The sequence below is a fragment of the Tiliqua scincoides genome, chromosome 1 (genome assembly GCF_035046505.1).
Source record: "Tiliqua scincoides isolate rTilSci1 chromosome 1, rTilSci1.hap2, whole genome shotgun sequence".
Lineage (NCBI taxonomy): Eukaryota > Metazoa > Chordata > Lepidosauria > Squamata > Scincidae > Tiliqua > Tiliqua scincoides.
The window spans coordinates 310,662,007-310,677,558 of NC_089821.1; the positions used below are offsets into that span (position 1 = coordinate 310,662,007).

Here is a 15,552-nt window from a genome sequence, read left to right on the forward strand (position 1 = left end):
GAGGTGGCCTTGGGTAGCACTAGAGCTTGCCTTGGATGAAGAGGGAGGAGGGAAACCAGAGGAGGGTAGGGACTGGGACCTTACAGGAATTGCTGGAAACAGACTGGGGCTAATTACTAATTACCATATGATTTATGCACAACTGGTAGCCGTTGCAACTAGCAGCCAGTACAGGCCTTTGACATTCTGTTCACTTCTGCTAAAGACAGAGTCTGTGGGTGCTGGAAAAATGTTTGCTAGGCGATGAACAGGCTCTCAGGCAATGCACTGCTCACAGCTGCACTGTTTTGAACACTTATAATTCTGTTTTTGTTTCTCCCTGCCCAAAGGCACAGGCAACTTCAGTATGCAATTCAGATTTTATCAAAATGCAACTGTCCTCTACAGCAGGGGAGGCTGAAAGACAGTCAAGGCAGCCTGAACGTGCCTGTGACAGGGTGTGCGGCCAGGACACCCCAGCGAGAGGCCTCAGACTTGGTCAGAAGGAGGTTAAGGCACCCTGGGCCTTCTCCCTGCCGTGGTTGGTCTGTCTTGGGTCCTGGGCAGGAGCTGTTGGCTGCACAGCCTCCTGTCTTGCCTCCAGTTCTGTTCTGCCTGTCATCACAGGCCTCTCGCCTCTTATGGGACTGCCTCCCTTCCCTGGCCCCTCCTCTTCCTGCTGAGAGGGTTGAAGATGCCTCCCTGTTAAAGGGGCCCAGAGTGAAATATCTCCTTTCTATCAAAAGTTATGGCCAAAAAACCGGAGAACAAAAAATGCATTGACTTCTATGGAAAGTGAAAGTGAGCCGTATCGCACGTTTACTCATGAGTAGGTGAACTAGCCTTAGTCCATCGGAAAGGGCAGGCTGAGAGGAATCCAACAACACCAGAATGGTCCTGATCCAATGAATGCAGCCCCCAAAAACACCTGAGAAGGAAATCCCTCCCTCCAAGAAGACAGATGTATTAAGCCCTATGGAAAGCGAAACTAAGCCTCACAGTCACGTTTACTCATGAGTAAGCAAACGTGCCTTGGCTGGTGTGGAAGATCAGGTGAATGAGAGTGCAAGGCTACCAGAATGGTCCTGATCCTATGTACCTGGAGCTAATCAAGTGCTCCAGAAGGCAGCCTCCCCCCTCCACTAAAAAGGATCAAAACAGAGGCTTCAGCTGATAAGGTGAACCTTTTTGAGACTTGCAGAGCCAGGTGGATCCTGACAGTGATCTGGTTTGAACAGAAGTTCTTAAATTGAACTGGGCACTGGATCGGGCTGAAAACCTTACTGATTTTGGAGGGGGGATTATTGCAGGCAGGCTACAGAGGAAAAATTCACTTGGTGGACCAGGGCTGGCTTCTGCTTATTTAATTTGTTTTACTTTAATTATTTATACTTATTTATTTTAATTTGCCTGATGAAGTCACTTCCACCATGATATCACTTCTGGTGGGTCTTAGACAGATTGTTATTCTAAAAAATGGGTCCCAGTGCTAAAAGTTTGAGAACTGCTGCAATAAGTGTTAGTAAGTTGACACCCTGGGGGTGTGTGTCACACCACTAGTGACCAAAATCACTAAAATCACACTCTGGAGGAATAATACCATCATGTTATCAATCAATCAATGCGTAATTTTATGCAGAATGTGTTCTATCTTTGTTCTATCAAAAGGCACAGCCAAAAAACCAGTGGGGGCGGAGTGATAGTACATCACCATGCCCACCACCTGGGGTATTGCCCCGCCCACTGCATGGGGGGTGACGCGCTGGCATCCCGCACCAGGTGACGCGAACCCTAGTGACGCCACTGAACCCTGACAGTGCCTCATGAACCTGCCTCACCAGTGGTGTAGCTGGAGGGCATGCAAAGCTCCCCTTTGAAGCCATTCCCAGCTCCATTGCTCCATTTTGCTGCCACCGCCTGGAATGCCTCTGAAGGGGAGGGGCCACTTGCACACCGCAGTGAGGTTCCCTACAAAACTTAGTACTTTGTACCCCACATAGCTACGCCACTGTGTCTCACCCATATCCAAACACAGCATGCCATGCATGGCAACATTTATAGCTGGTCTCACAGGAAACACAGTGCTTTCTATTAAAAGAAGAAACAAAAGAAACCAATATGAGGACTAGATGTTAAATAAAACATTTGACCTTTATTTAAAATAAAATGCATTTGTACATAGTCTTAGTGTCATGGACTATAGAACAGAATACTGACTATCCCTTGTTTTAGGGCAGTGTGTTGGGGCTCCCTGGCCCTTAGTGTCAATTCTGAATTGGGAACCCTCAACTTGAGGCAACTGACCCTAAACCTAATTGTTAAGGGCTTTGTGGCAGAGCTGCTGTTAACACAGTCAAGGCTTTAACTTAGATTAAAAATATACTGTAAGGCCAATACACTTGAACTATTGCAACTCCATCTACTTTGGTGTGTAAGGCTAGTTTTAAAAGAGAAAGAGAAACCTGTACAATTTTATAAAATTTGTGTTTTTCTTTTTACATTAGTTACACACACACACACACACACACACACACACACACACATGGGCAGTCACGCTCACACAAATCTTTATACTTCATAAACCTTTACTTCATATTGTAAGGAAAAGTTTTTGCATATCTTAGGTAGAGAGTGGCTATGCTGGTGAATACTAAAGGCGTTTGTAATACAATATGGTGTAAATAAAACAAGGGGAGATAAAAGAGAGACGCACAATAGATAAATGATTATAAAAATGAACTTTAAAAAGGACACTTAAAACCCAAAAGGAAGAATTTTTCAAGGCCACACACAATTGCTATTGTAAAGGCTTCAGGCTTCTTGATAGACCTGATATGTAGTGCGAAATATAAGGGGTGTGTGAAAGGACATACTGTACTAAGCACCACTGCTGCACATGGCATTTCATGCACAAATCCCACTGAAACCAATGGACGAAAGAGGGACAGCAAAGAAAGGGCTTTGCTGGACTGCGTGCCAAAAATTCTATCTGAAAAGGAGGGATGCTGAAAACAGAGAGATGTCCATTTTACTATATATATATATTTAAAGAACTTTCAAAACATGCATTAAACATGATAAATAGACTTCATATAGATTAGGCCCTGGTATCTTTATAGTTAGATGGCTTAGGAGGTTTTACTGATTTGGTTAGCTTACATCTGTTAAAAATTAACCTGATCAGCCCCACTGACTGTCTTGCACAAGCGGGACAAGAGGCAAATGTGTTACTATCTTGTTCCAGCAGATTAACAGAAGTGCTGTTTAGTGCACATACATCAGATTGATCTGCTAATGCAAAAATTTCCACGGTATTAAAAAAGAGATATACTTCAAGCTTAATGTGATTAAGCAGCATATTTCAAATAACAGCTTTTGAAGTTAAATATTGATATGGCCATTGAGTTTCTGTCAGTACAGTAAGAAGAGGCCTTCTCTGATTCACACCCAGCCACTGGTCAGTTTGTAGAACATCTCTTCATCTAGGCTTTCATTCTGATCTTTTGCACGTGTGGACAAGAAAATGTAGCCACCTATGAACTCGTGCACTACTTTGCAATCCACCTCCGTGCAGATGAAGGACACACGGACGTCATCTGCAAATTCCACAGTTACCTAAATGCCCAAAACAAAGTGCAATATGTCAGCCCAGCAAGGATCTTCTACTCACAATGCTGCTTTTCAGACCAGAACTGTATATTTTCATTCCACCTCTCCTCCCAAGGAGCTCAGGGCACCATATTCCAGTTTCTCAGAGAAGGCAGCTATGCTTTAGAAAGTCAGGACACTGCTTAGGACAAAGAGAATCAGCCAGTTCAGCAAAGGAGCAGGCATGTGTGAGCTGCCAAGACCTTGCCTAAATCTCACCTCAGCCATGAACTTACTGGATGACGTGAGAGAAACCGTTCTCTCTCTCTGCCCCTCATTTGCTGCTACACAGGGACAGCACTACCAAGGCAGCACATGTAAAGTGATTTGAGCAGTTGAAATGCTAAGCATTATTCTATTATGGTGGCAACCAGTTTGTGGGTCCTTGCACCAGCTACAGAACACTCATGTTTGCGGTAGCCTGATGCAGAATCCAGTTGGTTTATCTGACAAGCTATTCATAACTGAATTTTCTCATTTGACTGGTATGAAGATATGGTTCTCCCACATCTTTCATTGTGTGCTGCTCTCTTATCAAGTGAACGCAGAGTCTTTGATGAGACCAAAGCCAGTCCAATGATAAAATCATTGCATGGCAATTGTTCCCCAGGCTGATCACACAAACCCTTTCTTGCATCAAACTTAAGGTCTCTGATATAACTGTAAAGATATACAATCTGAGGAAATTTAAGAGATTATCAGCAAGCAAACAAGACCCAAATCCAAGAACTGGTTCAAAGAAGTGAATGAGCCTGCAGTCTTCAGCACATCAGAAAGAGGAGATGGAAAGCTCCAGCTTTTGTGTTTGAACAAAATGCTCTTTGTAACTAAATTTGGGGGGCCTGCAGTTTTGTTAAAATAAGCCAGGATGAAACCGCAGCTTGATATCCTGCTTTGCCAACAGATTAACATGTGTAGCTTTCTGATACAGAGCCCAGCCCTGTTCAGCGGTGTTTGCACTGACCGGCAGCAGCTCTTCAGAGCTTCAGGCAGAAAAAGGTCTTCCAGTCCTGCCTGAAGATGCTGCCAGGAACTAACCCCAAGATTTTCAGCAAGCAAAGCAACAACAACAACAACAACAACAGTATTTATATACCGCTTTTCAACAAAAAGTTCACAAAGCGGTTTACAGAGAAAATCAAATATCTAATGGCTCCCTGTCCCCAAAGGGCTCACAATCTAAAAAGATGCAACACCAGCAGACAGCCACTAGAAAAGACACTGCTGGGGTGAGGTGGGCCAGTTACTCTCCCCCAAAGCAGTGATACCTCAAGCACTGAGTTAGGGTTCCTCCCTCTTTATCAGAAGCAGGGCTTGAGCCCTTGCGGACAGACATCTATCAGATCTGGAGTCCAACTTGTGAACTACCTGGCCATTCTGGCAACTAACAAGCTACAGATAGAACAGGTCACAATTCCTTGGACATTAAACAGAGAATTGTGGCAAGTTCAAAAGAAAAAGTGGGCGGTTTGGATCTCGACCTCCAGCATGCAGAGGAAGGCAGCACTGTGCACAATAATCTTACTGTAAACCAGGGTTTAGATCTTGTCTGAACGGGGCCAGACAGAAACAGAGGCAATAGTTTCCCTGCGCTTCCACATGGCCCCACAATGCTTTGAAAGCAAGTCTTGCTTACCATTTTTATTTCCCAGTTCACATTCCACTGTTTCATGTTGCTGAATCGCCATGTCTTGATTGCATCACTGGTGCTGGCATCCATCCGTATCAGCCGGTTGTAGGCAATCCCAATAAGCTCCTCTTTTTTGCCCCCTTGAAACCTGCAGCAGCCACGTTTTATAAAAGGCACAGTATTATCAGGTTTCTCTCCTGTACTCCAAGAAGTTTACTTTCAGTTCATATGAGAATAAGACTGATCCGACTCTCAAAAAGCCCACCTGCTCTTATCTTTTCGTTATTATCCCTGGCATATCTCCTAACAAGAAGGAGGCAAGCCTTCAGCAATAACTCATGCAGACATACAAGTCAGCATTCCCAGAAAACAGACATCTCTGTTTCAAGAACATTCAAATGCTCCAATTGTACCCATTGCAGATATGTACCAATATCTGCAACAGACACTGATTTGCCTGGAAGGAGGTAACCAGAGCAGTGACTCATGAAGAGGCGCAACTGATGGCGTCCTCTGTGTGTAGGCACTTGAGGGCTCAAAGAAGCATTCAGGCCCCAATCCTAACCAACTTTCCAGCACTGACTTAGCTGTGCCAGTGGGGCATGTGGCGCATCCTGCAGTTGGGTGGCAGTCACAGAGGCCTCTTCAAGGTAATGTTGCTCTTACTTTGCTACTGGAAAGTTGGTTAGGATTGTGCCCTTAATCATTTAATTGAGGCCTCTTGTGGCAGACTGAAAAACTACTGCTTTAGATTATATTGATAAGACGGTACCAGGGGTGGATCTAGTGTGGGGGGGGGCACAATCACTACCAACTCCAGAACCCAGGTCAACTAGGCAGGAAGATCTGGGCTCTCAATTTAACTTATGGCCTCCATGGCAGGGCCAAGGTTCGCTTGGCAGGTAGACCTGGGCTCCCACATGGACTCTGAGCCACTGGCTGGAATGGGAGCTCAGATCTACTCAGTCGGTAGATCCGGGTTCCAAATTCAGGGGGGAATCCAGGTCTATGGCTGAGTAGACCTGGGCTCCTGCCTGGACCATGAGCCATTGGCTGGAATGAGAGACCAGGGCTACCCAACTGGTACATCTGGACTCCAAATCCAGGGGGGAGCCCAGATCTATCAGCTGGAATTTGAGCCCAGATCTACCAGTTGGGTAGACCTGGGAATCCATTCCAGCCAATCTTGCCAGCATCCTGCCCAGTGGGCATTCTCCTAGCGCCTGATTTTGCTCCCCAGTCCAGCAGGCACCATTTCCTGCTGGGCTGGCAAACAGTTTGGGGGAGGACCATGCACCCATGGCCCCCCCCCATTGGATCCACCCCTGGATGGTACCTATAGCCAATCTATGCTTTCAATATAACTGCTTTATATTGCTTCTTATTCAATTGCTTTTGTTATTATGAACCACCTTGAGCAATTTATTTTGGAAAGGCTGTACAGAAAGTTTGAAACATAAAGAACTATTTAGCCCTCCCTCAGATTTGCTAAAATGCTTTCTTCCCAAGTCCAGCCCCAGGAGGAAACTCAGGAATGAAAGTCTATGATGACTAGTATTGTGCATTCAGGTTTACAGCCCAAACTGGAGCCCAAAGTGATCATCTTCAACTCTCAAACACCCAGGATAGCCAACATTGTGAGAACAGACATAGATCCTTTTTCTGCACTGAACCTTCACAGACCTTGCAATGAAGTGGGTGATGCCGAACTCTGGTAAGGACTGCCAAGCTTGTATGAATCGCATTTTGGCTTCAATGAGACTCATCTGAGCAACGTTCTGATGGGCCTCCAAAATCCTGGCAGTGATCTGAAGAGGGTGAGACACAGAAGCTTGAGAAAAACTGCCCTGCCTCCAAGCTGCATACTTGCAAGACGACAGAAGCACTGAAGCAGAAAAATACAGAGTGAAAAAAGAACCCAAAGACAAGTTTATGAAAATGATCCTAATACTATACACTTCTTGAAATTGTGGGCTGCTGTTCTGGTTACACTAAACCAATATACTCAGAGAAAGAACTGTGCCCAAATTTATCATGCTGGAGAAAAGCTTTTCCATGTTTTCTTCCCATAGTCTGAGATGGAAAAATAACTGGGACCATATGGGGCGAACTGCTCCCCACCCACAAAAAGAAAAAAGGAACTTGGGGATTGTTTCATGTACAAAGAAATGTAAATCAGATGTTCGGAGAATTGTGAAGTTAAAAAAAGCAACATGAAAATAAAATGGTGAAGACTAACCCCAAAGCAAGCCACAGGCACATCCTACTCAGAATACAAAGAATTTAGTTGGAATTGAGAGTCCTGAATATCTCTGCTAACTATTAAAAAACAGAAACATTTTTCTAGCCCTCATGAATGTGGGTAAAAATGGAAACATGCAGGCAGCCTCTGTGGAAGTCTCTGGATTCAAAGGGAGCTTGGAGAAAATAATCTTGTGACCACAGTGTGCAGCTCCTCAGTTACTCTCCTCCCTGGTTTTTTCTGTCTTAGTCTTCACTGATGGGTTTGCAACTTCAAAATGCCAAGCAAAAGCAAAAAACATGGGTAGCTGCAAGCACATGATCACAGAAGCTGTCTACCCTTACCAGCAGCACCAGGGCAGGGAGAAGAAGAGAAGAGAATGTGCATTTCTCATTCATGTTCTTCTTCCTCTGACCTAGACTACAGAATACTCATTCAAAAAGACCATCCATAGAACCATGCAGTTCCTACTGACCTGAGAAGTGCCATAAAGGGCTTGAAGCCAGCAGCCACTTGGCTTACAAGCTCCCTCTTCAGTAGGCTGGCTGCTTAATGTTGGGTTGGCCATCAACACCCAGGATGCTCTGCCATCCGCCTTTAAGGGTCAAAGTGAAAGTGGGGGGGAAGGGACAAGATGCTGAGTCGGGTGCCTGCAGTCTGAGCTTCTTAGAGTGCATTTGCACATAGCTCCCATCCACGACGGGGGCTCACCACTGTCTTCAAATACTCAAGTTTGTTTTTGCCACCTCCAAGATCACCATTTTGGGGGGAAGGGAGCAAAATTTGCAAAAGCACCATTTATTGCTCTTTATTGACTGTGCAGGATTCAGTTGTTTGGAAGCTTAATAAAAACATTATTTGTTGTGACTATTATGGCAGCAGACAGAGAGGGAGCCACGGGAGCAGCTACACGAGCAGTGATGGGGAGAGAACAACTTGGCAGTCGACTGCAGTCGAGACTGTTCCCATGGGTCACTGCTAGAGCAGCGGCTGGTCCAAGCTAAGACACAAGCAACTCTGCTGGATCGGAACAAGAGTCCAGAATCCTGGTCTCTGCAACGGCAAGTCAGAGGTCTCCTAGCTGTTGCTGCCTCTGCTGCCAACAACTGATCTTCGGGGCACATTATCTGTGAGCAGGGAGGGTCCCTCCAGCCATCATGACCGAGAGCCATCAAGAGACCTACCTTTCTTCAAAAGTTTGTCTAATTCCCTTTAAAGCCATCTAAGCCAGTACTCATTCCTGTAATGTAGCCAGAGAAGGCAGCAGCATGGTAAGTATTGCAGGTGCTGGAACATGTTGCTGAAGCAGCAACAGCAAGCACCTGTGCATTGCCATTGCTGCCCCAATGGCGAGTGGGACGGGCTGCTTACATAGTATGTTGTGGCGCTTGCAATACTTACCACACCACCACCCTCTCTGGCTATGCTACTGTTCCATTCTGACTGTATGACATTCATTTTTGTAACTTAATTATGCATTGTGTGAAGGAAAATTCCCTGATGCTTGTGCCTGAAAGCAAAAAGGGAAGCAGAAGCAGTGGCTATGAGCACTGCACCACTGAAACAACACACCAGCACTGCGACTCCTTGCCAAAGCGAAGTTGGGGGTGGGCAGGCTGTATGAGTAGGAAGACTTCTCATTGAGAAGAGTGTTACTGAGCACAACTTTGCAGAAGTGTCTCAATCTCAGAGCACACATGACACAACACACGTCTCACGAGTCCCGTCCCTGCTTTGAAGCATACAGGCACAACACAGCAAGAAGTCTGACGTGCTTATTTTACATTTACTGTCACTTACCAAGTCTCTTATATAGCCTGGCTGTAGAGGGCAAATGCGAAGAAAAGAAAGGGAAGCAGAAAAGGGGAGGGGAGAGGAGAAAAGCAAAATCAGAAATATGGCAAAAGCAAAGGGATGAAAAATGTGCAAATTATCAGCAACAATCATTCAAATCAATTAAAAAAACCAACCCAAACTTTCGCTGAGCTGTCCTGGGGAGGAAAGCAGCAGTATGAGATGAGAGCAATGGGATGAGGCCTGAGAGCAAAAGGAGCATAGCAAGCCTTTTAGTTCTAGAGCAGGGGTGTCCAAAGTTTTTGGCAAGAGGGCCACATCGTCTCTCTGACACTGTGTTGGGGGCCAGGGGAAAAAAGAATTAATTTACATTTAAAATTTGAATAAATTTATATAAGTTTACATAAATGAATATATTAAAGATGAAATTATATGAATGAATGAAGGTCTTGCAATAGCTCAAGGCCTATAAAGGGCTTTGCACAAAGCAAGGCCGGCCTTTCCTTTGCTGCCGCAACTGCATCACAGATGTGAAACAACAAGCAGTGGAGGGAGCCCTCATCCGACAGCTCATGCAAGAGGTCAAACAGTCACCCTCACGCTGAGAGCAGTTGCATCGGGCCAGTGCAGGCTACAACAAAACTCCAGAGGGCCAGAGCTTACTGGAGACTGGGAGCTCCCTGAGGGCCGCAAGTGGCCCCAGGGCTGGGGTTTGGGCACCCCTATTCTAGGGGAAGGAGGCAGCAATTTGGTTCAAATCAAGCTTTGGCTCTCATGCTGACCGAGTTGGTGGAATGGCCAAAACAGCAAAAAGTGTCAGAAATAAAGAAACAAGTAAAATAAGCTTAAATTAAATCATGTTTCTCCTGCCCTTTCACCATCATCCATCTGCATCTGGGGGCAGGATAGCTTGGTGCTTATACCCCTAGGCCACTGTTTCTCAACCTGTGGGTCAGGACCCACTAGTTGGGTCACGAGCCAATTTCAGGTGGGTCCCCATTCATTTCAATATTTTATTTTTAATATATTTTTCTTGATGCTCCCATGGTATGTGACTGCATTTGGGAAAATGTTACACACCTGTACTTTTAACAAGCTACTATGTCTATTCTTTTAACAATGATAGTCAATGGGACTTATTCCTGAGTAAGTGTGGGTAGGATTGCAGCCTAGGATTGTTAAAAATGTTCCTGCTTGATGATGTCACTTCCGGTGGGTCCTGACAGATTCTTATTCTAAAAAGTGGGTCCCGGTGCTAAATGTGTGAGAATCACTGCCTTAGGCCAATTTCTCAGTTTGCCTCCCCTGAGCCTGACATTTCTTCCCAGCACAAGTCCTCTGAAAAAAGTTTCAGAAACAGCACCCAGGCGCTACTGTGGCACACTGCACTGCAACCCAACCACCCTCCATTACGCCTTTGCTCAAAACTGGCCCCAATACTGGGATTGATTCTTGCTGGTCTACAGACCTCAGCCATTCTTACATCTAAACACTGCTTCTCCAGCAGCAGCTGCAGTCACTGTCGCCACCGCCTTCCCCTGCCCTCCACTCACTCTCCATGCATTCTGCGAATTCCACAAGGGCAGCATTTCCTTCATCCCACATCACATGACCCTGGGGGATTCATATTGCCTGAGCAGAGCTTCAAGAACAGCGAAGCCAATGCAATACAAGCCAGCAAAGTTGAGGAGCTCACACATGGTCTTGGACACGAAAGAGGCTGTTCCTCCACTGAATCCTGTGCCAAGAGACTGCTGGCTGTCACAGTAGTCAACCCTCATTTTTTTCTGGTGCTCTCCTGTCATCAGCAGTAATGCTTCTCAACATTTAAAGTCACATCAAATGATTGCGTGTGGGTATCCCGCCCCCCCCAAAGTCTATGTCCCCATAAATGCACATGTCTGTTATGTTTCTAAGGTTGTAATTTTATTACACACCCAATCTCTCCTCTCCCCACTGTGCTGAGTATAATGCCTCTTTCAGAGAATAAACGACTGTATAAAAAAAAGGGAAACTCTGCTGCCAGGAAGATGTCACATTGTGCCAGTAATAGATTCTCTCTCTCTCACACACACACCCATCCTCCCCTCTCCAGCGCTTAGAGATCAAATGCTAACACCGCAATTCAGCTACTACAGCAACTTCCCTCCACAATCTGCAATGTTTCCAAAGACCTGCCAAATTATGGTTTTAAGAGTCTTCCTGATGCTCGACCAAGAGCACTAAGCCTACCTTTTGCAATCCATATGTGCACTACTTATTGCTATCCTATCATGGCCAAATCATGCAAGGCTCCAAAGGCACAAAGCTCCCCTTAAGAAGGAAGTATTTTTTCTTCCTGTTGGGAATAATACATGTCTGAAGTTAAAATGAATGTAGTCAGACTGGGCTGCCCATCTGAGTTGGTCACTTGGTTCACAGTTGGTCTTATTTAATGGACATACACTGGCACAAGAGCCTTGTATACTGTGCCAGTAAAAAAAGACAATCAAAGTAGCTGGTTCAAAATAACCAATCCCTCCATCAGCTCACTGCCAAAATGTGGTCCATTTTAAGACAATTCTGTCGAAAGCTGCATATACGCAACACGAATCAAATGTGTACACCTGTGGGCTGGGCAGAAGTGGGTTAAACAAAGCTTGAATGACACAAACAAAACTGATGCTACAGAACCAGCTTCTGATTGTTCCCAGAACAAAGCCACAAATAAGCATTATTCATGAAAGAGCAGGAGGTGCCTAATTATTTTAAAAGGCATAAAATATTAAGGTGGTACTTTCTGAAAGTCATACGCAGAAGGGCAGGTAGTTCTTCTCTGGGGAGAAAGTGTTTTATTAGTATATTATCACTTGCAAAACTGAAACGTACAAGCAATCCTCTGTATGTAGGTTGGAAGTTTATCCTTAAGTGCCGGCAGCCAGACTGGCAGTTACAGGAAGGAAGAAATGAGAAAGCCACAGCCCCAGTAGGCAAAAACACCAGATGAGGTCAAACGATCTACATCTCCTGCTTCCAAAAAGTTTCTGGATCTGTGCGAATGTTGGTAGGAATGTTCACATCACTGTCCACAATGAGGAAACGGCATACATTCCCAAGGCATTGGTGTATAACCTCAAGCAAGCCTTGGAGAAAACACATATTGCCCGAAGCATGCCCAGAACTCTGCTGAGACATCCATGTTCCACAAGGCCTGCTGACGATTACAGCGCAAGTGGGTGCAACGTCCTTGTGATGGACAGAAGAAGTGCACAGTGACTGGTGCACATTCGTTTCCCAACCCACATTGTACATATGTACATTGTACATATGTACAACCCAAATGTACATATGGCCTATGTTCACGCACAAAGACATGGAAGCACTCAAAAAGAGGAAGGATAACACTACTCTTTCCAGATTCGCAATCAACTTGGGTTGAAATTCCCCGCTTCATCTAAAAGTATGCATTAGATAAGAAATTCAGATAAGAAACTAACTTTGGGCTACCCAGCTCCTGACCCAGGTTGGAAGGGGGCTCCCTTCTTGTACTCACAGCACTCACTTGCTGACTGCAGAGCCATCCCTCCCCGATCCACCTGGTAAGGATCCTGCCTCCCTGTTGCTTGGCTTGAAAGGAAAGGGATTAAACCATGTCCATTTCCTCCTTCTATCCACAAGATAGCCTCTTGGGTTACTGTCTCCTCCAGTATCTGTGGAGTCAGAGCCTTCAGCCTTGCATCTGCTGCTACAGCCTAACCCCTGGCATTGTCTGAACCCTTTATATTGGTCCTGAATTTTGGCATGTGCAGTCCTATGCCCTACCTGCAACATAGAACCCAATGTCCCTGTTGCCACAGCAACCACAGGGCCTGCCTTAGGAGAGGTATAGTCACAGGATCCAAACCCCCCCCCCCCAAAAGGCTACAGTGCTAGCTACAGGTTTAGTGACTGGTTTGATAACAGTGTGCTCCTGGATTGTCTAGGTAACCCGGGCACAGGGCTGCACGCGGTGGGTGCCTGACCCTCCCAAGGGGCTTGGTCAGCACATGCATGAGGCGGCAATGCTTGTCCCAGACAGACATTATTTAACTATCTTGATTTTTATGAGTGGTCAAAAACCATGTGAAGGAGTAACTGTTCACTTTTGATACATGAAGTGTGACATGGTACTTCAGAGAGGGGATAAATGGCAGATTCTTGTATCAAAAGAGCTCACAGTTCTGATAGTAGGAAGGGGAACAACTGCTGAATTATTGCCAAGTCTTGAATGCACGACTGAGAAAATCTCATTGCTCGGAATAAGTCGCTGTGCACAGAAAGGAGCAAAACAATCCTTCTGGCGGCTTTTGGGAGGCAAAGCTCACAGGTCAAAGGCTCAGCAAACCGACTCCAAATAAAGTACCTGCTTGTTCTTGTACTTCTTCAGGTATCTCGGAGAAACCAGACATTCAGGGTTGATGTCTGTTGTGACCTGTTCAGTTATTATCTGTGGGTCTGGGTTCAAATGCTGCATTTTCAGAAAAGACAAGATGTTCTGAACTTCCAAGTTGTATGAACTGTCTGCCATTGTTTTGCCCTTGGATGCCAGCCGGCAAGCCGCCATCCAGTGTGCATACTGTTTCTCCTGAAATTTAAAGAAAGAGAAGATGCTCACCATTCTGTTTCATCCTGTTTCTAACATACCTTAAGATAAGAAAGTTCCTGGAAAAATTTTGGAAGATACACAGCGAAGTCAACAATGTAATACGAAACTTCCTCCACGACACAATCAAATATAAGAACATAAGAAGAGCCCTGCTGGATCAGGCCAAAGGTCCATCTAATCCAGCTTCCTGTAGCTCACAGTGGCCCAGGAGTACAGGAGTACACAGGAGTTCTTGCACATGGTATACATACAAGTATTAAGATAAAGGCACTTGTTTCCAACTACTGTGCCTGAACTGAAAGATGATTCCCACAAACAATAGTAGTGGCTCTGTGAGGGAGTTAATGGCCAAGCAAAGATTCATAAAATAAATAAATAATAAAACATGTATTTCAGTATACTGTATTTTACTTTCATACTTAGGATGATGTTTAAAATATGAAAGCTGCCCAGAAACCTGTAGGATCAGTGCCAAAGCAGACACTGCCACCTTCACCACAAAGACAACCCTGTATTAAGATCTTTCTTCTCCTTCTCCTTTCCCCACTCCTGCTGCACATCACTGGCCACAGCCAACAACAGCAGAGGGGGAAACAGAAGAGCACAATGTCAAAGAGGTTGTGGGGAGGACAACCATGCATTTAGTGTAACATCTAGTTTTGCCCTGGGGTAGAATTCTGACGCACTATAATCCATGTTGTTTCAGGGAACTCTTGAGGTGTACCCAAAGAGTGTTTGAGCAGAACGGCTGAGGAATAACCATTTTAAAAACTTACATTATCACAGCGGAGCCAAATTTCATTCATGCCCTCAGCCACGGGGATCAAGAGTTTGATGTTAAACTTCTGACCAGAGATATTGACATCAGGAGTCACTTCACACCCTGCAATGGAAGAGCCAAAGATTACACTTTGTAGGCAGATTTGGTTGATGGCACAATGTGTTGCAACAGAGGACAGGTTTGGTTCAGTGTCAGCAGGAAAGGGACTGGTAGGGAAGGGGGACACAGGGCAAGTACAGAAGACTTCAGCAATAAGCAACTCGGCTATCCTGTGAGAGGAAACCAGGGAGCACATTTGGGCCCCAAATCAATACAGAAGCACCAGAGAACGAGACAGGGCGAAGATGGCCAAGAATACAAGGTCTGCCCAAGCACTGATCTGACTCGTCAGCCTGTTTCCATCAGTGGCTGGATGCATAGATCCGCCTCTTCATCTATGGATGAAGTTTCCCTGAGGTTGAAAAGGCAATTCGGAACCTCGCAGAGGGCGTGCATTGCCTCTGTGGGACTCAGAAAAGCCCCTGGAAGTGCTCCTCTGCTCCGGAGGCTTGGGGGAGCAGTGATTGGCAACAGGTGTTGCATATGTGGCCCGTCACTGGCTGGAACGTTGCTTAGTGACGTTCGCCTATAATCCCAACCTGATGTCATTATTTCACAAGCAATCATTGCCAAACTTGATCTAAATAATGATGCAGCTGCTGCACCAGCCCAAGCTGGGCGAAGGTGCTCTGGGCCACAGTTGTCACCCGGGCATCCAGGCTTGGTGCTGGTTTCCAGGTGCATCCACAAACTACAGCCCTGATTCTTCTGAAGAGGCTGCGCTTCCTTTGCACAGGTTGGCAATCCATTTCCTG

General features: G+C 45.5%; 1 protein-coding gene across 4 annotated transcripts in view; it reads right to left on the reverse strand.

Moving 5' to 3' along the window:
- Nucleotides 1–2,111: 2,111 nt before the first annotated feature.
- Nucleotides 2,112–15,552, reverse strand: part of FERMT2 (FERM domain containing kindlin 2) — a 114,915-nt gene continuing 101,474 nt past the window's right edge. For 2 of the 4 annotated variants that reach the window (XM_066630060.1, XM_066630047.1), the window contains 6 exons: nt 14,694–14,800; nt 13,675–13,896; nt 9,300–9,320; nt 6,941–7,065; nt 5,264–5,405; nt 2,112–3,594 (listed from right to left, as the gene is read on the reverse strand). In XM_066630060.1, the coding sequence (XP_066486157.1) occupies nt 3,421–3,594; nt 5,264–5,405; nt 6,941–7,065; nt 9,300–9,320; nt 13,675–13,896; nt 14,694–14,800 (791 nt within the window). In that variant the 3' untranslated portion in view covers nt 2,112–3,420. The remainder of the gene's footprint in view (nt 3,595–5,263; nt 5,406–6,940; nt 7,066–9,299; nt 9,321–13,674; nt 13,897–14,693; nt 14,801–15,552) is intronic. The other 2 variants (XM_066630066.1, XM_066630054.1) reach the window with 1 other exon arrangement.